The 19,641-nt window shown below is 52.2% G+C and overlaps 7 protein-coding genes across 7 annotated transcripts; 3 read left to right on the top strand and 4 right to left on the bottom strand.

Annotated features, from left to right (window-relative positions):
• Positions 1-75: 75 nt before the first annotated feature.
• Positions 76-1,349, top strand: PSV08DRAFT_379537 (glycoside hydrolase; the record flags this gene model as incomplete). The annotated part of the gene is made up of 3 exons (XM_014224265.1): positions 76-538; positions 617-1,077; positions 1,206-1,349. 3 exons carry the CDS (start codon positions 76-78, stop codon positions 1,347-1,349), a joined length of 1,068 nt encoding a protein of 355 aa, XP_014079740.1.
• A 2,894-nt stretch (positions 1,350-4,243) lies between these two features.
• Positions 4,244-5,028, top strand: PSV08DRAFT_324347 (uncharacterized protein). The gene has a single exon (XM_014224266.2). It carries the CDS (start codon positions 4,282-4,284, stop codon positions 4,639-4,641), a length of 360 nt encoding a protein of 119 aa, XP_014079741.2. The 5' UTR covers positions 4,244-4,281; the 3' UTR covers positions 4,642-5,028.
• Positions 5,029-5,788: 760 nt separating this feature from the next.
• Positions 5,789-7,066, bottom strand: PSV08DRAFT_373385 (uncharacterized protein; the record flags this gene model as incomplete). The annotated part of the gene is made up of 1 exon (XM_014224267.1): positions 5,789-7,066. The coding sequence occupies one exon, from the start codon at positions 7,064-7,066 to the stop codon at positions 5,789-5,791; it is 1,278 nt and encodes a 425-aa protein (XP_014079742.1).
• Positions 7,067-7,508: 442 nt separating this feature from the next.
• On the bottom strand, positions 7,509-8,641 carry PSV08DRAFT_324318 (BIG/ATPase V1 complex, subunit S1). The gene is made up of 3 exons (XM_014224268.2): positions 8,506-8,641; positions 8,077-8,450; positions 7,509-8,028 (listed from the first exon to the last, which is right to left on the bottom strand). The coding sequence occupies exons 1-3, from the start codon at positions 8,601-8,603 to the stop codon at positions 7,652-7,654; spliced, it is 849 nt and encodes a 282-aa protein (XP_014079743.1). The 5' UTR covers positions 8,604-8,641; the 3' UTR covers positions 7,509-7,651.
• Positions 8,642-9,234: 593 nt separating this feature from the next.
• Positions 9,235-12,948, top strand: PSV08DRAFT_208050 (uncharacterized protein; the record flags this gene model as incomplete). The annotated part of the gene is made up of 2 exons (XM_014224269.2): positions 9,235-9,285; positions 9,382-12,948. 2 exons carry the CDS (start codon positions 9,235-9,237, stop codon positions 12,841-12,843), a joined length of 3,513 nt encoding a protein of 1,170 aa, XP_014079744.1. The 3' UTR covers positions 12,844-12,948.
• A 172-nt stretch (positions 12,949-13,120) lies between these two features.
• On the bottom strand, positions 13,121-14,187 carry PSV08DRAFT_404324 (DNA-directed RNA polymerase). Its single transcript, XM_014224270.1, has 3 exons — positions 13,969-14,187; positions 13,676-13,734; positions 13,121-13,617 (listed from the first exon to the last, which is right to left on the bottom strand). The coding sequence occupies exons 1-3, from the start codon at positions 13,983-13,985 to the stop codon at positions 13,301-13,303; spliced, it is 393 nt and encodes a 130-aa protein (XP_014079745.1). The 5' UTR covers positions 13,986-14,187; the 3' UTR covers positions 13,121-13,300.
• A 255-nt stretch (positions 14,188-14,442) lies between these two features.
• PSV08DRAFT_228775 (uncharacterized protein) lies at positions 14,443-19,510 on the bottom strand. The gene is made up of 4 exons (XM_014224271.1): positions 19,402-19,510; positions 19,098-19,259; positions 15,861-18,975; positions 14,443-15,812 (listed from the first exon to the last, which is right to left on the bottom strand). Exons 1-4 carry the CDS (start codon positions 19,455-19,457, stop codon positions 14,805-14,807), a joined length of 4,341 nt encoding a protein of 1,446 aa, XP_014079746.1. The 5' UTR covers positions 19,458-19,510; the 3' UTR covers positions 14,443-14,804.
• Positions 19,511-19,641: the final 131 nt, after the last annotated feature.

Here is a 19,641-nt window from a genome sequence, read left to right as displayed (position 1 = left end):
GTGAATACGTTTGTATAAATGGGGAAACGATCCCATGGAGCAAACAGACAGAACTTCACCGAGTTTCAGTCAACGATGCATTTCTCAATTCTTACCACTGCTCTGGCGCTCGCCAGCGTTGCCTCTAGCACGCCTCTTTCAGTCAGGCAAACAGCCAACGCTCTCGATGCTGCTTTCCGTGCTCGAGGCCGTTCTTACATTGGCACTTCACTGACCATCCGCAACGACAACACGGAGCAAAACATCATCCGCAGCTCGGAATTCGGCTCCATCACGCCTGAGAATGCAATGAAGTGGGATGCCACTGAGCCCAACCGCAACCAGTTCAACTGGGGCAACGCCGACGCCATTGCAAACTTTGCCACGCAGAATGGCAAGCAAATGCGATGCCACACACTGGTCTGGTACAGCCAGCTACCAAACTGGGTCAACCAAATCAACAACAACGCCACACTCATGAGCGTGATGGAGAACCACATCAAGCAGGTAATGGGCCGATACCGTGGCAAGTGCACGCACTGGGATGTAGTCAACGAAGGTACTTTCAACTTTTCTTCCTTCAACCCCCCCGATAGCTTAGAACGTCTGGACAAAATCTCACAAAAAAAACCTACAGCCCTCAACGAAGACGGCACAAACCGCAACAACGTCTTCCTTCGCCTCATCGGCGAACAATACATGCCCATCGCCTTCCGCATGGCCGCTGCCGCCGACCCATCCGCCAAACTCTACTACAACGACTACAACCTCGAGTACGGCAGCGCCAAGCACGCCGGCGCCCTCCGCATCGTCAAGCTGATCCAGTCCTGGGGCGTCCGAATCGATGGCGTCGGTCTGCAGGGCCACTTGGTGTCTGAGCCTACGAACACGGCTAGCGACGTCACGCCCAGCGTCCAAGTCCTAACAAAGGTGCTGCAAGACTATGCTGATTTGAACGTGGATGTTGCATACACCGAGTTGGACATCCGCTCGAGGAACCCAAGTAACAGCCAGAAACTTGCGGATGCGGCAGCGGCTTGGGCGAGGGTGGCGCAGAGTTGTATTAATGTTCAGAGGTGCATTGGTATGACTGTTTGGGTACGTCTAATTTCTTTTCCCTTGCCTTTCTATTTGCTCTGGGTATGGTGAAAGGGAGAGAAAGAAAAGAACGGTTTGGTGGGAGGTTTTTTTTTAAAAAAAAAAAAAGGCTGACGAAAGATTTGTAGGGAGTTGCCGACAAGTACTCTTGGGTTCCTGGCACTTTTAACGGCGAGGGCTCGGCTTTGCTGTGGAATGACAACTTCCAGAAGAAACCCGCCTATACGGCATTCTTGGACGTGCTCAACGGCAAGAACGTCACTACCGTGTAGGTTTTCCCGTTGCGTTGCGAAAATGGGCGGAATTTGGCAACAGTAGTGTTTGTTGGAAAAAAGGACGGGGTCCCAGAAACGTGTGACACAAATAAGCGCAATACCTCTTCTACCTTACCTTGTAAATATTCAGAATCGCAATGGTTTCCCACATATACATCCCCTCTTCCCAAATCAGTGCATCAAAAAATAACTCTCCAGTGAACGAACGAATCATTGCGACTCATCGTTCTTTTACTTACGACATTCTCGCTCCACCTTCTCTCTCCCACTCACCCAATATTTCCCTATCAAGCAATTTTCCACACTCCCCATCGATCGCTGTGAGCCTCAAGGCATCATCCATGAACAGCCCCGTATTCCTCTTGGCCTCGCCTCTCTCCTGCACCCACCCTCGGCGTTGTCACACAGCCATTGGCCCGTACGGCGAGGTCCCTCCGCCAGCAAGGTGGATATGCAATGCGCACATCGGACCCTTGGCCCATGTAGGTATCGCGTAGCCAGGGCGTGTCCGCTGGGGGGATGTTCCCTGTTTTGAAGGGGCTTAGGGGAGCGGCATGACTTGTGTTTAAAGTGAATTATGTGCAGGAGACTAATGGGCGGGCTCGCCGTTGGTGGGGGGGATGATGGCGGCATTGGAGTAGCACGTGCCGGCGCGCGCACGCCGGGCAAATAGCTTTCCGCGAGCTGGGGCTGGCGGAGGCGGCCGGCGTAGAGGATGCATGCATTTGCATTTGTATCTGCCGGGTATGTGTGGGTTTGGCCCGTAGTGTTGCCGTCCGTGGAATCTTGCTTTCCCGTAGGGGGAGTGCCTTTGTTATGCCCGTCATATGTGTGGTGTGATGGTACTTGTGCAGATGTGCTTGCAGTAAAGTCTTGTTGAATGGATTTAAACCTTCCATTTTATTACTAGGATGCATGGTTGACCTGTAGGGGATAGATGAAGCAGTCGGCTTTGGCAAGGAAAAAAGGAAAAAAATAACGTCATTTCTCGATACCTTTGAAAAAGGTTGCACACAAACACACATGATAACTGCACGCTTCGGCGTAGCTCCGCCTCAACTACTTTCCTCTCGTATACATGCATTGAAGAAGCAAAACCTTCGCCTGCAAAGACCAACACTAGAACAAACTTTCCCACACATCCCCAATAAACACATTTCTCACGCCAAACTTCCCATCCAAACCCAGTCTCACCCCAACCTCCACAACACACAAGCGGTTAGCACCGCAACCCCCCTCCTGGCGCCAGACCCACGACCTGCACTTCCAAGGGTCATGTTTTTTTTTCTATCAATGTCCGGTTAGCACCAAATATTACTTACGCACCACCAGCCCCCTCCTTCCAAGCCGGCCGCATAGACGGTGGCCCGCCGCCCCCGTTCCACAGCAGCCGACCGGTCCCCTCCCCCCCTAGTCCAGCAAACCAATGACGTCGTACCCTTTCCCCCCTCCCGCCCGCTTGGGGAGCTGGCTTGCTAGGCTTGCCCTTAGTATGGTGTTTGCAGCCGTTCCAGGAATCAATGGTTGTTATGCTGCATTTACCGCATGAGGAAATTGGACGTGCTGGGTTGGAGACTTGGTAGTAATGTGTGTGCGCGTGTGCATAGATTGGACCGGTTACTTACTACTAGGATGTGGGGTTGCTTGAGTTTTTTTTGGTCCGTCTACTATTGGGCTTGCACTGGGTTCTGGTTTTTTTTCTCAGTAATCGGTATTAAAAGGTTGCGGCTCTTTGGGCTGTTGTGTAGTTTTTTGCTGAAGCAAGCTACCGGTGAGTGCACATGACTTGTGGTTTTGAGTGGTTTCTGTTTGTTGCGCATGTGCGATAACGATTTCATGGTCCAGAGGGATGTATTTTTTTGACTTGCTCGAGATTTGCCTTGGGATGTAGATATCGAAGTCAAATTCGGACAGCTCCCGAATTAAGTCCTTTGGCTTCGAGAGTATTTTGGCAAGCAGTTTGTTAGACGGTTGTCTCTACATGCCAGTCAACGTCTCATCTGAGATCTGCTCCATTTTACCTCATGGCTTGTTCTTGTGGAGAAAAGACGATACGCTTTAGGGGCAGAACGGCTATGAGTTCAGCGCTGCGCTCCATCGGGGCAGCCCGTGCTGGTGCATTGCATATCCCGTGTTGATCACACCATGATCCAAAATCGGCATACGGGACTTGTCGCGTTCAAGTCATCACTCTATGGTGTAGAATTCCACTTGATGTTTACAAATAAAAGACAACTAGTCACTGAACTTCAGGGCTGAGTTTCTTTGCCCACCAATGAAGTCCCAAACAGTAAGCCTCTCAATGCAACTATTCATAAGCTTCGACTACGGTGCCGACAGCATCGCTACTGGCCATCATCCGGAAAGTATCTTGCGCCACTGCAATGTTACTATACGAGGCGGCTACTACCTAGCGCCGGTAGTGTGCTGATCTCTCAATGCCGCCCGCAACAAGATATGGCATTCATCGAAAGCATAACGAAAAATACCGGAAAAAATCCTAGTATTGATTTCCAAGATCGAAGTGCACACATCGTGGTTAGTCTACCAAGTCGCTAATCCCTCTTCAAAGCATCCAAACTGCTCGTCCAGCTTCATATGCAAGTGTAAACCCCAAGAACCTCGGCCCGTCTCCAATGTCTTCCCCGCATTACTATTACAAACCACCCTCAGAAAACCTCACCACCCACCCGTCACTTTTAGTCCGTAATATGACATTGCTATCAACATACACACATGCACGTTAAGCCAAAAGCCCCATCTCCACCTAGTTCCTCTTCCCATTCCCAACTCAAACCGTAAACACCACAACCAACCACAGCGCCAAGCCTTTTCCATCGTCAACCCAGCAAGCCATCACCAACAAACCCGATCGCAACATCGCCCCAAAGGAAAATCTATCAAAAGAACCAAACGATAAAACATAATCATGCCTCCCAAATCACTCAACAACACCTACATCCCCCCACCCTCCCCTCAGCGAAACAAAATCATCGTCGTCGGCGTAATAATGGCCCTGTCCGCCCTCCCCACACCCTCTTTCCTCCTCCCTTCCTCAACTGTTCTTCCGGCGACAGTCGCGCGGTACCTGCGGTACACTCATAACTCTATCTACTACTTTCTATACATTGCGCATCTGGTCGAAACCGCGTGGTTTACAACACAGTTGTCCAAGTTTGGGGTGAGTTTCGGAAGCGGCGCGTGGTGGAAATGGATGGCGACGAGCTTTGTCGGGGGCAAGTTTTGTTTTGAGTATTTTGGGAAGGTGGTCGGGGAGAAGATTTCGTGAGTTGTGGAAGGGGGGGGGTGTGGTTTAAGTGGGGTGAGATGAGGTAGTTGTGGATGTTTTTGGGTTGGAAGGGCTGGTGCGAGGGAGGGGTTGCGACTTTTGTGCAGGAGGTCTCAAGGAGGCTGAGTAGAGAGCGAAGGCGCAGTTTATTTGGAGGGCGGTGGAGGTATGGAAGGCGCGGGTTTCGTGGCTGGCGGATAGGGTGCGGAAGGAAGGGAGTTCCGAAGCGTCGAAGTAGGGGCGCATGGTGTGGTTTGGATCTTGGTTGTTTTGGAGAGTTTTGATATCGGAGGAGGTTTATTGTGTTTCGTAAAAGAGAATCTTAGCAAAAGAATGATAGGAGAGGCGTAGTAGCGGATACAGATCTGTGAATCGCAAATCACCCCGGACAGTGAGAAGAGAAGAGACTGATATTGAAAATGGAGAAATCAAGTGAAAGAGGAGAGAGAATTATATGTTCAATGCAAGTAATTGAACATAAGAGAAAGGCCAATTATCTTGAAAGTCGAAGTGATGGTGTGGCGAAGTACGGACAGGAGAACAATAGTAACACGAAGAGGGGTGTTTGAGCAAGGGATGGAACAATATGAAATCCTGCAGGGAGATCATATTGTGCGTAGTACACGAGCAGCATTAGACTGGGAGTTCTCGACTTTCCACTGATTCTGCATCCTCTCCAGCCAACGAATTTCTCACATAAAATTCGAGACTATCATCTGCGATATGTAAGTCCGTTTCTTTTCTCTTCAGATTTATAAAAACACCTCAGATCAAGGTTCGTTTGTGCTGCTCTATCTAGCTCCTTTGGAAACTTTATTCAGGCTTTACTGCAAGCCAGTGTTCATATTCTAGCGCTACGTAGATAAGAAGGGAATTCATACTACATAACATCTTGGCGTAGATCTGACGAATCGAAGCAAAGGTCCTTAAGCCAATCAGACGATGCCCTTTCGTGCATTAGGAATCACTTGAGCTTCTTCCGTATGTCAGGATGCTGTGGTAGTGGTGGGCAAGGGCTCTGAACATACACGTCGTGCCAATGTATAACCAGAGGAAGAAAACTATTATTTGATTGTCTCAACAACTTTCAATCATTTGATTCATTCAAGATATAAATAGAAACGACGACTTCCCTTCTCCTCACCCCTCAATACCCAATATCACAAACCGTAACATCCTCCACAAAATGCTTCTCGCGATACCCCCTTGTCCACCAAAGATACCACGGCACGACATTCATCTTAATTTTATGCCCCAACCACGGCGTATCCTGTACCGTCTTTACCACACTCTGGCTCTCATCAAATGCCGTATCAATCCTCGCCCGCCTCAACCTCTCATACGCATCGAACGCTTCCTTAACTGGCGCACCTTCCCCCCTCCTCGTCTGCATCCACTTGGCCAAACACCTCGAGAACAACACACCATCTTCAAAAACAATACCTGTCGATTCTCCCTGCGGGGGCATCGCATGTGCAGAGTCGCCAATAAGCATAACACGCTCCGTCGCCCACTTACCTCCCTTGGAAAGCGTAAACACCGGCCAAAGATACAACCCCTCTGCATCCTCAATCCAATGCGCAATCTGCGGATTCGCAGCCCCCGAGTAGCGCTCTAGCATCTCATCCCGCGTTTTCTGTGCATCGGCACCCGCGGCTTTCCAGCCGTTGCGGTCTGCAATCTCAGGAACCTGCATGAGAGCGCCGACGTAAATGCTTTCTTGGGCGCGGTCGTGGAAGGAGGTTAGGAGCATGCCGCGACGCCCAAAGTTCATACCGCTGACGCTGAAATGCGTGGGCTCGAAGGTGCCCGTGCTGGGGTCTTTGCGGCGGGGAGCAAAGCCAAAGGCGTTGCAGATGCCACTGTACATGGCTTTGCGCTCTGGCTCGACGTGCTTGAGGCGTGTGACGCTGTGGATGCCGTCGCAGCCTATGAGGATGTCGGCTCGCGCGCTTCCTCCGTCTTCGAATTCGATGCTTACGCCGGCGGAGTCTTCATCGATTTTGGTGGTCTTTTTCCCGCAGATGAGCTGGATGTTTGAGTGCTTTTCAATGGCGGCAAGCACGCCTTTTAAGGCTTCTCCTCTTGTTATTCGCAGCGCTGTAAATGGTGGGTCTCCCAGGCCTTTCCCTTCGGGGCCTTTGAAAGATGATTCGGCAATCTTCGCGTTGGTATATAGATCGAAGACTTCTACAGCAAGGCACTCTGCGCCATAGTCTTGGGCACGAATTTCATCGAGTGCTCCTAGATGTGAAAGAAGACGAAGAGCATTTGGTGTCAGATTTACGGCGCCACCGATGGTTGCGGGTTCAGGTCGGATCTCGTAAATGGTGATGTTGGGTGTCTGGGAGGCTGGGGCGAACTTTGTAAGGGAAAGAGCAGTGGTGAGACCGGCTATACCACCACCCAGAATAATGATATCCATAGGCTTTTCTGAGGCCATAATGAGGTATATGAACAGGATCTATTAATCAATGAGCTTTGGAAGGACTGGAAGAATAGGCATATGCAAAGAGATATTGAGTTACGGCCAATGCGATGATGCTCAAGTTGCCATCCAAGTCACAATTCAAGCAAAACCAAAGTGCACCCCACTAGGCGGGACGACACTTATACATCAGTGCCATGCATGGGGTTGTTTTCTCAAACTAGTGCTCATCGTCATTATGGGTGGTGCGGGTAGGATGAAATCTCGGCAAAGTTGGGGAACCGACTAGACATGATGCTTAGCTCAGAGTTCCCGAACAACCCGGCTTTGTGCATGTCGTATGGCTCCAAGAAGCAAATGTGGTAGCAATGGAAGCACGGCGCGCAATTTTATCCGACGGTTCACAAATCTCAGGCGTCTGTAAGGTTGCAGTCAATCCAACGGGCAAAGCAAAAACTAGTTATGTCAAGCTTGGTATTTCCCTACTAATCCAAAATCCATACAAACGCCGGAGGCCCATGCTTACTAACGCGCAAATCGTACAAGATACACTGACAAGTTCGCTCCCGACTCTGACACTGTCTACTGTTTCTTCTGGGCATTGGGGCCCATCTCCTTGCTAAAGGCAAAGTATGAAACCTCGAGACTGGTAAGGGCTCGGATTCCGACAAGCAGGATCAGGAAGAGCGGGATGATGGCAGCAAAGCCCATGAAGATGCCCGGTGTGAAGTACTGGTACCTCTCAAACAGGCCGCTATTGGTCGAGTTGGCGCGCTTAGTGTGAGAGGAGAGGTCGCGCTTGAGCTCCATCTGAACAGCATCTGGGAAGGGCATGTCCATCTCGTATTGTTGCTGGATAGACTCCTTTGCTTGCGACTCGGTCTGAGGTGTGGTGATGTAAATGACGGTGTAGTCGTCAGCCTTGGCGTCATTGACGATGAATTGCTCGAGTGTCGCATCTGCACAGGTCAGTTCTGGCGCCGCATCTCAGCCATGTGGAAACAAACCATCAGATTGGAGCTGCTCGATGCGAAGCGCCTTGGACGTAGGCGGCGCTGCGAATGTCTTCCTCTCGAACCACACGTCGTCATCGTCGTAGCCCTTTCCGCACTTGGCCACAAGATGCTCCGTGATGGCTTTTGTGTCGACGCTGCCAGCAATGTCGGGAATAGCGACAGTCGATTTGACCTCGGCATGCTTGCCGGCCATGTATCTGCTCAGTTGGGGTGCAGCGCGGCCATCAGCGTAGTCGGCAGCGGCGACGCCCCTCTGCTCCACAACGAGGTAGGATTTGGTGGGGCAGTGCTCGAGAGCTTTGAGGACGTCGGCGGTGACGTCTGATGATGCGGCGATGGCGGCGTCATTGTTTGGGACCAGCAAGCTGCATGGTGGTTAGCTGTGAGACGTGAGGATGCACAGGAAGCTGGCAGGCGTACTCGGCCGTGGAGAAGAGGAAGAATGGCGACGTGTTGCGGAATGCGAGGGCCGAGGGCAAGGCCGCGAGGGCGAGGGCGCCGGCGAGAGTCTTGACCATGATGATATCGGGAGATGGCGGGTGGATGGGGTCTGGTTGCTTGTCCGCGATGTTCACTGAAGCTCAAACGCGATGCGGCGGCCATGCATCGGCACTAGCCACAGTTGCCAGCCACATCTGCTCACTAGCCACAGTGGCGGCCAGACCCTATGACGCGCTCGCTCCCATGCATGCAACAAATGACCGTGGAAATTCGGCAACTCCATAAATTATTCACCACGCATTCACCCGCCTAGCCACACAAGGCTGCGTGCATCCGCAATCACTGCGCCACCTGATTGTTAATCCTGTAGAGTCGCGCTGCCGCAATTGTGCCTGGTTGCCTGGCCTGGCCTGGCCGAGGAATGAGTGCGACTTGACTCATCTGGGTGGCTGCATCTTCTCGAAACGGCCATCCTAGCGTACCTGCGCCCGCCGTTTCTGCAATATAAACTACTCGCCACTGCAAACTTCCCCGGTATTACCCCCAAAAGCTGTCTTTTTTTCTTGTTTGTTTCCTTTCCCAGTTCAGCAGGCCGTACAAATACTAGAGCTTGCTATTGTACTCAATTTTCCTTCTTTTCCGGCCCGAGGTCTTTGTATGATCACTATTCCCTCAACCACCAGCGCAGTCACTTCTGAACCACAAAATATGTCGACTCCCACAGTCGCCTCCCAACCGCTGGCATCGGCTCCAGAAAATGTCCCAAGAGGACCACAAAGGCGACGAGGTCAACGGAATCGAAACACAAATGTAAATGCCAGCACAGACACCCCCCCACAACCACAGCAGCAACAGCAAGCGCAACCAGGAGGACAGCAGTCACAAAGAGGCAGCGGCCGAGGCGGCAGGAGCCGTGGTCGAGGAGGCCGCAATGGTACAGCAGCCCATGCGCAGCCTAGTGCTGCACTCGAGCTAGTACCTGCCTCCGTACAGGAAGCGGCACACCGGGGTGGAAGAGGTGGACGTGGAGGACGAGGCAGTGGTCGTGGAAGAGGTGGTTCAGAGCGTCCACCCCAGCGAATAGCTGCTGGTGGCCGTCAGTTTGGTGGACAGTTGACTGTTGAGGATGACACTGCATCCGTGTCCTCAGAGACACTCCAGGGGCTACAAGCAGACGCACCTGCCTTTCAGCCAGGCAAACCGATTCCTACCCGTAAGCCACGACCGCCGAAACAAAAGCAACCACAGGCCCCAAAGTCGACGGCCCCCGATATTGCCACTAGAACACACGAGGACATTGACAACGGTCATTACGAGTGCGCTATCTGTACTGAGGACATCACGAGACGAACACGGGGTGTCTGGTCGTGTAGGACATGTTGGACAGTATTCCATTTGGGATGCATCAAGAAATGGTCAACCAACGAGGGCTCAGCAGCGGCGCGACAGCAAGCCCAGGATGGAGAGACGCCCCCACCGAGGCAATGGCGTTGTCCAGGATGTAATCTGCCAAAGGATGTTTTGCCAAAGAATTTCCACTGCTGGTGTGAGAAGGAGTTGGACCCTCGTTCCACACCTGGCATACCCCCGTTCTCGTGCGGTCAGTCTTGTTCACGACCACGAGTGCTTCCTAAGCCATGTCCACATCCTTGTGGTTCGACATGCCATGCTGGACCCTGTCCGCCTTGCAGCTTGATGGGACCTACGCAGCACTGCTTTTGCGGCAAGAAGTCAATGACACGTCGCTGTGTCGATACCGATTACGAGCATGGTTGGAGTTGCGGTGGCGTCTGCGGAGAACTCATGTCTTGCGGACAGCATCGCTGCGAACGACCGTGTCATGAGGGTCCTTGTGGTGCCTGTGAAGAGCGGGTACCAGCACGTTGCTACTGTGGTCAGGTCCAGAAGGATATTCTGTGTCATGACCGAGAGGTCGAAAAGGATAGCAGCCAGTTGCATGTCGCTACAGACGGCACTAGTACGACAGAGAACTGGGTCGGGTCATTTCAATGCCCTAACAAATGCGGTCGTTCCTTTGATTGTGGAAAGCACACCTGCGAACAGGCATGTCATCCACAGAATCTGGAAGCACCTCATTGTCCACGATCTCCAGATGTAGTCACTCACTGTCCTTGTGGCAAGACTGCACTGCGCGACATGTCAAGCACACCTCGGACGACCTGTGAAGACCCGATACCTAACTGTGATAGACCCTGTGGGCAGTTGCTGGCATGCGGACATACATGCCGTCAACATTGCCATCAAGGCGAGTGTCGACCATGCTTGGAAAAAGTCAACATTTCGTGTAGGTGTGGCCGTACGTCGTCCCAGTCGATATGCCACCAGGGTACCGAAGAGCCTCCTCAGTGCATGCGCGTCTGCCGTGTCTCATTGAACTGTGGACGACACGAGTGTGGCGAACGCTGCTGTGCCGGTGAGAAGAAGGCTGCCGAGCGGCAATCCAACCGTCGCAAACCGAGACCACTGGACTCGGCTCCTCGTCGACCTTTCGAAAACTTTGAATCAGAGCATATCTGTACCCGCAGCTGTGGCCGCCAGCTGAAATGCGGCAATCCTGAGCACCGTTGCCAGGAGCTTTGTCACAAGGGTCCTTGCGGAACGTGTCGCGATGCCATCTTTGACGAACTCAGCTGCAATTGCGGACGCACTGTCTTGCAGCCTCCTCTACCCTGCGGTACCAAACCACCACCTTGCCGGTTCAAGTGCGAACGGCCCAAAGAATGTGGTCATCCTCAGCTGGACCACAGTTGCCATCAGGATGACCAGGCTTGCCCCAAGTGCGCCTTCTTGACTACGAAACCATGTTTGTGCGGCAAGAGTGTTCTTAAGAACCAGCCATGTTGGCTAAACGAAGTTCGCTGTGGCCAGGTGTGTGGTCGAACTCTCAAGTGCGGTACACACAAGTGCCAGAAGCAATGCCACCGACCTGGAGAGTGTGAAGAGCCTTGCACCCAGGCCTGCGGAAAGGAGCTCGACACCTGTGGTCATCCATGCTTGGCTCCATGTCACTTCCCTCATCCGTGTACAGAAGAGAAGCCTTGCCCGCACAAGATTTTCGTCACCTGCGATTGCCAGAGAATCAAGCAAGAGGCCAAATGCAATGCTTCAAAGAATAGCGACGGCAATCTGAAGAAGAATCTCAAGTGCGACGAAGAATGCGCACGCTTGGAGCGAAACCGAGTTCTAGCACTTGCTCTCAACGTCGATCCAGCTCACCAAAACGACCATATCCCCTATTCCGATGCCACATTGAACATGTATCAACAAAACTCTACTTGGGCAGCCACGCAAGAGAAGCAATTACGGCTTTTTGCCGCTGATCCGGAGGAGAAACGACTCCGCTTCAAGCCCATGCCTCGTAACCAGCGCGCCTTCATACACTCACTTGCAGAGGACTTTGGCATGGATTCTGAGAGTATGGACCCAGAGCCTCATCGCCATGTGGCCATTTTCAAGACTCCAAAGTTTGTCATGGCACCAATGCGAACGCTTGCAGAGTGTGCACGCACTCGTCAAGTCCAACAACGTATCGCTCCTGCACCAGCTCCAGCTGCCTCTTCATCTGCAACGCTACGTCCCAAGGCCAGCACCACGAATGCTGATCCATACAACGCGTTCCTTATCCTTAATCCTCGCTTCGCTCTCACCATAGAGGAACTCGCTCCTATTATTAAGAGTGTACTGTCAACTACGTCATTCCGCTGCGAACTCGAGATCACATTTCTTTCTGATGAGTCGGTCGCGCTAAAGCCACCTCTAGCAGCTCGTCTCAGCATCCCAGAACCCGATATGCAAGCCATGCTCGAATCCATCCGAGCACCGCTATCCCAAGCTCTCAACGCGCAAAGCATTGGCAAGATCCAGCTCGCACGTCTCGACTCCACTCTGACAGTTCTCCGCAAAGAATCCGACGTTGGGCCCGGATCTGGCTGGAGCCAAGTTGCAGCATCAAAGGGCATCCCTATCCGACAGGTTCAGAAGAGCACGCCATTTGGTAACAAGGGCGGCTTTGCCGTTTTGAGTCTGAGCAGCAAGAAAAAGAAGAAGGAGATGCCTGTTGAGGTGGCTGAGGACTGGGAGGCAGCTGAGGAGGAGGAAGAACAGAAAGAGAAGACTAGTAGTGCTAGTAGTGAGATTGTAAGGGATGACGAGGGCGTTGCGCCAATGGATGTACCGGAAGCTCCGGAGTCTGTGGCTGTTGGTGAAGAAGATAAGACTGCGGCTTCTGAGCAGGAGGTGCCGCTGGCGACTAGACCTACCTCGGGTCGGTGGTCTGACCTTGAGGATGGGGAGTAGATAGACCTATCTCCCTCATGTTCGCCTAATTCCGAAATACGGTACCTGGAGAGTATTGTAAAAAGTAGTTGTCATGCGAAACAAAATTCAATGAACAGATATGTCACAGTTTTCTGGCCGTGATGTTCAACTAAAAGCATAGACAAGATGTGCATAAGGCTTTTAGACGTAATGTCTTCGATGTGTTAACAAGAAGTAATACCCACCCCCTTTTCTCGCCTGTAAGTCTCGATCTCACAGCAGTTCCATCACAAATTCAATAAAGTAAGCTCAAAAATTCGCGCAAATAGGTATATTTCATTCTTCGATAAATTCGTATTGTCCAAAAGTCGCCTTTCGTCCCTCCCCCAAGAACGCCATAATCATGAATCACAGCATGCACCTTCGATAAGAAAACGCCTTTGCATGCACCCTGCACTCCTCCCACCCGCTCTTCTGCTCCCTTCCACCATCTCCCTTAAAAATTATTCTGCTCCCTCATCGCCCTCTCCGCCTCGCCCTCACTGACAATGCGCTTGCCAATCCATTCCGTCTGGAAACTATCATTCAGCTTGCTCAGATCCGCAATAACTTCCCTGCACGTCTTCATGACGGCTTCTTTGGGTGTGATGGATCCGTCGGTCTGGACACGCAGCTCAAAGGTGGCAAAGAGCGGGTGCGGGACCTTGTAGGCGGCGAACATGATGGCGGGGTTTTTGAGGAGGCGCTGCGAGAGCAGGTTGCCGAGGGTGTGGTCTTCTTTGTTGAAGGTGAATACGGCGGTGTTTGGGACGCCTGTAGGATGGGTTAGACGGGGGTGGGATAAGGAGGGAGGGGGGAAGGGAGGACGTACGGGTTTCCGCCTTTTCCTCAACTTTTTCTTGGCCTTCGTCGAGGAGGAAGAGCTCGAATCTGGGGGAGGTGAGGTGGTTAGCTTTATGTATGTAGCGCAGGGTATGGTGGACATGCGCCAGTCGCGTAAACTTGAGAGGCTACGCTGTCCAGGTGTTTACACGGGCTGCTGGTAGACCCACGTCGCATAGGTGTTGCGGTGTATCGCCCTTCCAGAGGAACACAGAATCGTGGACCGCGCATACTGAATATGGCTTTTTGCATTGCATCTGAAACCAAAAACTCAAGACGTACCTGTCTGGCGCGTTCATGGTGCTAGTATTGTCTTCTTAGATTTACTCTTCTTGGTCCTGTGTATACACGCGATTGCCTGGGACTTGGGCGGCGAAGAGGCAAACTTCTCTATTCGAGGAGTGATAAAGACTCGAATCCAAGGGATTGAGTAAGGCGACTGGCTCGGAATGGTCGGTTTGTCACAGGTGAAGACTGCGACAGAGTGTAGTGGCTGTGGGTGGAGATGTTCGGAGGTGAGGTTGTTAGTCCGCACTTGATGTTCTTTGTGCCCTCTCTCACCGCCCTGACCATGAACGTCCGTCCCCACACAAAGGCCCGAGTTCCTGGCCATGTTCCTTGGCAAGGCAGAACCAGACATCCAGACACAATAACAACGCAAAACCAAGAGAAACTCAATTGATGATAATTGACCCTATCCCCTACAACATCAGACTTCACATAAACAGCATCACTAGACAAGAAACTTCAGTTAAGATGATTGTCCTCGACAATATGCTCGAGTTGTTTGATATTCAGAAAGTTCTACGGGCTTTTTCTACAAGCCTCGTTGACAGGAAGTGCAAGGTAGCCAGCAAAAGCTGGAAAAAGACCAATTCCTCCTCACGTGTCCACAATCCCACTGCCCAGAACACCTTGCCTCTACAATTCGCAATAGCGCCGCCGAACGCCAATAACACCATGCTTTCTCAACTAGGCATTTCCTCCACTGCGCACCATGAAACAAATTTCTCACGCTTTAGAAGAACAACGCTAAACAAGCAACATTAAAAGTATATACAGGGCAACGATGAGGAGGAGGCGTTCTCGCACGAGGCCCCTACTGCCAATCGGGACACCTAGGTCCGGTTGATCTGCGCTTGCTGCATGCCCGGGCTCTGTTGCATCTGCGGGTTTTGCGGCGTTGCGCTTCGACTAGGCGGTCGACCATTCAGTCCTGGGCTACCGGCTTGCTGTCTGGCCATCAGTCGCTGTTGTTGAACAAGTTGCTGCTGATAGTTCTGTACCGCATTTGGCTGAGGAGTGTTGGCCATGCTACCATTTTGTTGGAAGTATTGGTTGTTCGCCATTTGTGGACCAGGAGATACGCCAGGTGATCCAGCTGCTGCGTTCATTGCCTGTGTACGTTGCTTAGCCAGGAAACGGGAGAGGTGGTCGGAGGCCTGTTTTGTGACTTGTTCTGGGGTCCAGTCCGGATGCTGTACCTTTAGTTGATTCTGGAATTGGAGGAGTTGAGGCATGTGCCCGCTGGATAAGGGACGTGCAGGGGTTTGCATGTTTCCATTGCCCTGGTTGATCCGTGGAGATCCGGCATTGTTCGACATTCCGTTCATTGCACTGTTCATGTTTCCATTCATGGCACCATTCATGTTTTGATTCGGCATGGATGCCATCATGTTCGCGTTTGGCATGCCGTTCATACCCATGCCCTGGGATAGATTACTGGCCATGTTGATCTGTTGTTGCTGGAGTTGGAATTGATGTTGTTGGTTAGCGTTGAACTGGCCTCTTTGCATTGCCATACGCATCTGTTCCGGCGGGCCCATACGCTGTCCATTCTGCATGTTCCCCTGCATCTGTGCCTGGGGAACACCTGGTGTGCCCATGGGGACACCAGACATGTTGCCATTCCCGAAATTAGCCGGCATGCCCTGCTGAGATTGGTGGCCCCTGGCAGCCATTGTCGGGCCGTTCTGACCCTGTTGCATAGATGCATTAGCCATTTGTGGAGGAACATTGTTATTGCCCCCAGGCGTGCCATTACGTTGCATTTGGTTGCTGACACCGTTTGCCATCCCTGCTTGTGCCTGCATCTGGGCCTGCTGCCGTTGTGCTGCCAATTGTTGCTGTGTGGCGTCAGAAGTGTACAAACTTTCGGGATAGGGGTATCTTACTCTAGCCATCATCTCCTGCGCCATTTGCCGTTGCTTCAGCTTCTCTTCGCGTTCCCACTTGAGACGACTGAACTCTTGAGGCGTATGAACGGTGTTCTTTGGTGGCGCAGGCTCGTGTGCCTTGCGAAGCGCAGCGGCCTTTTGGGACTCGGCCTGCTTGTGGGCAGCAGATTCGCGTTTCCTGGCTAACTTGCGCATGCCGTCAATAATAGCAAGATGACGGTTCTCCCTTCTTCTCTCAACTCTAATCGGTGTAGTTGTGGGTCTTCTTCGTGGCTGGCCTGGTGTCTGTCCCTGCTGCTGCTGCTGCTGTTGCTGGGCCTGGAACTGAGCAAATACAGTCTTATTGGCTTGCTCCAACCGACCCTGGTAGGTGCGGAAGTACTGTGTCTTTGACATTTCTGCTGGCAGTCCCTCAAGCTGCACCCAGCGTTCGAAGCATTCCCAAGGTGTCCGACGACCTGACCCAGATACAAACAGCGATGGTAGTGACAGTTGCTGAGAAACCAGAGACCAGTTGAAGGTGTACTCCTTGACCAAAGCTCGCAGCTTTTGGTCTTCCTCCCATAACCACTGCGACGGAGTTCGGTTCTCGAAGAAAGACACAGTAGGCATATTGAACTCTGTTGGCGGCCTGAACTGGTGGGCGGCTTGCAACCGGTCACGGACGTGCTTGTTCTCAGCATTAAACAATGCAACGTTGGTCATCTCTGGTGGCAGATCATTGCGGCAGAACAGCCTACGGCCTGGAGTAGACGGCATCGAATGTTCTGCTGAGGTTCCACATCGACTTGGCGGCGTCGAAGGCTCATCTTCAGAGTCGTAGTCGTATCTACTTCGCTTCTTTGGTGGGCCTTGGATTTGTGAGACAAGTTTTCCAGTGACAAACTTCGAAACAGGAAGAATAGGGGGTTCCGTTAAAGAAAATGGATTGGTGTCGCTGGAGCCCTCGAACATAGGATCGTAAAGCGGTAGCTCCCGGAACATGGTATCGCTGGCAGGCGTGCGATTGATCTTCATGACGACATCGTTGTATCCTAGAGAAAAGAGACCAGCAGGAGGGTTGGCGTTGACAGGTGTGAGAACATCATCATCTTCGCCGTAAGACTCGCTCTCTGTCTCATGCGTGCTAGAATGGACGAGGTCTGGCGTGGGGGCATCATTCATATCTTCATCGTTGCTTGTGCGCCTTGCAGTCTTCGGGATGTGTGCATTGACCCGTAGGCTTGCCCTTTCTTCTGGTGAGCAGCTCACGTACTCGGCGCACCACTCTGCAAACGTAGCAGCAAGAGCTTTCTTCCATTTCCTTTCTTCTTTGAAATCCGTCTGCATCCACTTCATTTCGAGGAGGAGCTGGTCCTGGTGGGTAAAGGGACGTTCAGGTTCAGCTGCCTTTTGAAGTTGTCGTAAAGACCAGCGGTTGGCGTTTTGTAACTGATACACTCTCTTGAGAATTTTGTAGTCTTGATGCTCACGAATCATTGCAAGTGTCCCTGCTGTCGACACGGTCTTTCTTGCAGATGCAACAAGGTCCTGTAAGGGCACAGACCGCGGAGGGTGATGAGCCTGGTATTTGAATAGTCCCTCCAGGTAATCTCGACTGGAATCTTCCGAAGCACCCTGAAGAGAGGCATAGTCTTCATTGTATGATTGCAGGGCTTTCGATGCTCGAGTTGGGGTCTTCTTTGCAAACACGATAGTCGAGACTTGCTGGGATTTTCGCTGGGTATTCCTCGCTCGGGGAGGACTGGTGGAAGCCGACAGGTTGCTCGAACGAGGTGTGAGAATGGACTTGTGAGCTGCCTTATCTGAGATGATTTCAGAAACAGATTTTTGTCGGATTACTCCAGAAGCGACGCGGGTGGTCATACGGTCGCTGTGAGAGTTGTGTCGTTGGGGTGAGGTTGCACCCCGCGTGTCTGTCGCTGGTGCATCACGCATCTCGGTATCCACGTCAGCAGGGGGTGTGGGGTGATCAACAGTAGCAGAAATAGGTTGCGATTGGCTGTTTCTGCGGTCGGCATTGTCACGGTCGAGGGCCGAAGGTTCCGCAGCGACCGTAGCTGGCGTTGGCAGCGAGTCAACCGCGTTATCCTGGGCAGTCTTCCACTCAGTCGACTGGTCCGTGTCTGGAACATTATTACGTGAAACATGGTCGATACCCTCTGTCAACGAATGCACGTCGCTTTCGGGTTGTGATTCGCCTAAGCGGCTCTTTCCGTCTCGCGCTATGCGTATTGCTTGCTCATCTTCTAGCTGCTTCTCAATGTCGGGTGTGGGAGAGTCCTCTTCACGTGCTCGAGCATGTTCCCTTGCTTCTGTCATTCGTTTCTGTAGCGCACGCTCGTGATCCTCCTTGACTTGTTGAGCAGCAGGGTCGAGGACATCGTCGTCCGGTAGCGGTACGTTGTTGCGTTCCTTGTAGGCTTCCATGTCTGGGCTGGTGTCGGGAGAGTGATGTTGAGCATGTGGTGTTGCCTGAGAATACGGTCCAACGGTTGATGATGGTGAGGATACATCGATGGACGCATGTGTGGGAAGGTTGGCAAGGCGCTCTTCTTCCTTTCTTTCCTTTTCAGCAGCCCTACTCAGCCTCTTCTCTGTATCTTGAAGTCTGGCTTCTTGCTCCTCTTTCGGTGGCAGATGTACGACCTGTGGTGATTTGGGCTGGTCTTCGGTTGCAGAAGCATCTATATCTTCGTCCATTGGCGGGGCAACGTCCTTGGGGTCTGCAGCAGGGCTATCAGCGGCAGAATCGTTCTGATCTCGTGCATCCTGGACAGCATCGGCTGCTTCGAGGTTGGCCTTTTTCGTCTCCTCCTCTTCTACAGGGGGCGTTTTTACATGCGGCGTCTTTACCCGAGGGACAACATTAATAGTGTCGCTTGGCATTGATGCGTCGACTATATTCTTGGGTTGGATTGCATCAGAGGGCGAGGCAGAGGCAGCGCGCAGTTGATCCTCAAGGCTGGGGGTGCCGACGGCTGAAGATGGCGATGATTTTGCGAAGACTGATTTGGTGGGATTTTGGAATGATGGTGTGTTAGAGAGCGTTGTTTGAGTATCCGTGTGGGCCACGGGGTAGGGTAAAGATGCATCGTTGAAGCGTCGACCTCTATAGACGCGACCGTGTTAGCAGATTGGGGGGGGGCAAGAGCGACGACGCGAACAACAACAGTAACTGTAGCGACAGTGCAGCGCCAGTACAGCAGCAATGCAGAGGGAGAGGCATCTTACTTTGAAATGTCGTTTTCTTCGAGAAAACGCAGTTCGTCCTCGTCCGGTTCGTTGTAGACGAAGTCCTCTGGTCTGGGCTGGTGCCCGTTCAGAGTGGCATTGCAGCAGCCTGTTACCTTCCAGAGAGCCCGGAAATGGCGCTGCAACGTCGTGGATGCGAGTCTGGAAACATGTCATTAGCACCATACCACAACAACGCGCTATCAAAATAAACGGAGCGATTTTTCGGTGTCGCATTGCAGCATTTGATCGATTTTATCGCTCAAATGGCAAACGCGATGCACAGTTGTCGAGCATGACTTACGCGGCTTCATTTGTCTTCTCCTGGCGTAGGGTTTCCCGTAAACTGTCGAGGGACATATGAAGGCCGACTAACGGAGGCCGACATCCGTTATCCACGAGTGCCGCCGTTGTGATGAATTATGGGGGATGGTGGTCGTGTTGGTTGATGAAAAGGTGGTATGCGATATACTGGGCTTGATGCGCGGGACTTGCGAGAACGTGAGGGAAAGAGCACCCGCTTTCGCTGTTGCGCGCCGCATTG

The sequence above is a fragment of the Bipolaris maydis genome (assembly GCF_028858645.1).
Source record: "Bipolaris maydis strain C4 unplaced genomic scaffold PSV08scaffold_12, whole genome shotgun sequence".
Taxonomy (NCBI): Eukaryota; Fungi; Ascomycota; class Dothideomycetes; order Pleosporales; family Pleosporaceae; genus Bipolaris; species Bipolaris maydis.
This window is presented reverse-complemented; position numbering and strand designations above follow the sequence as displayed.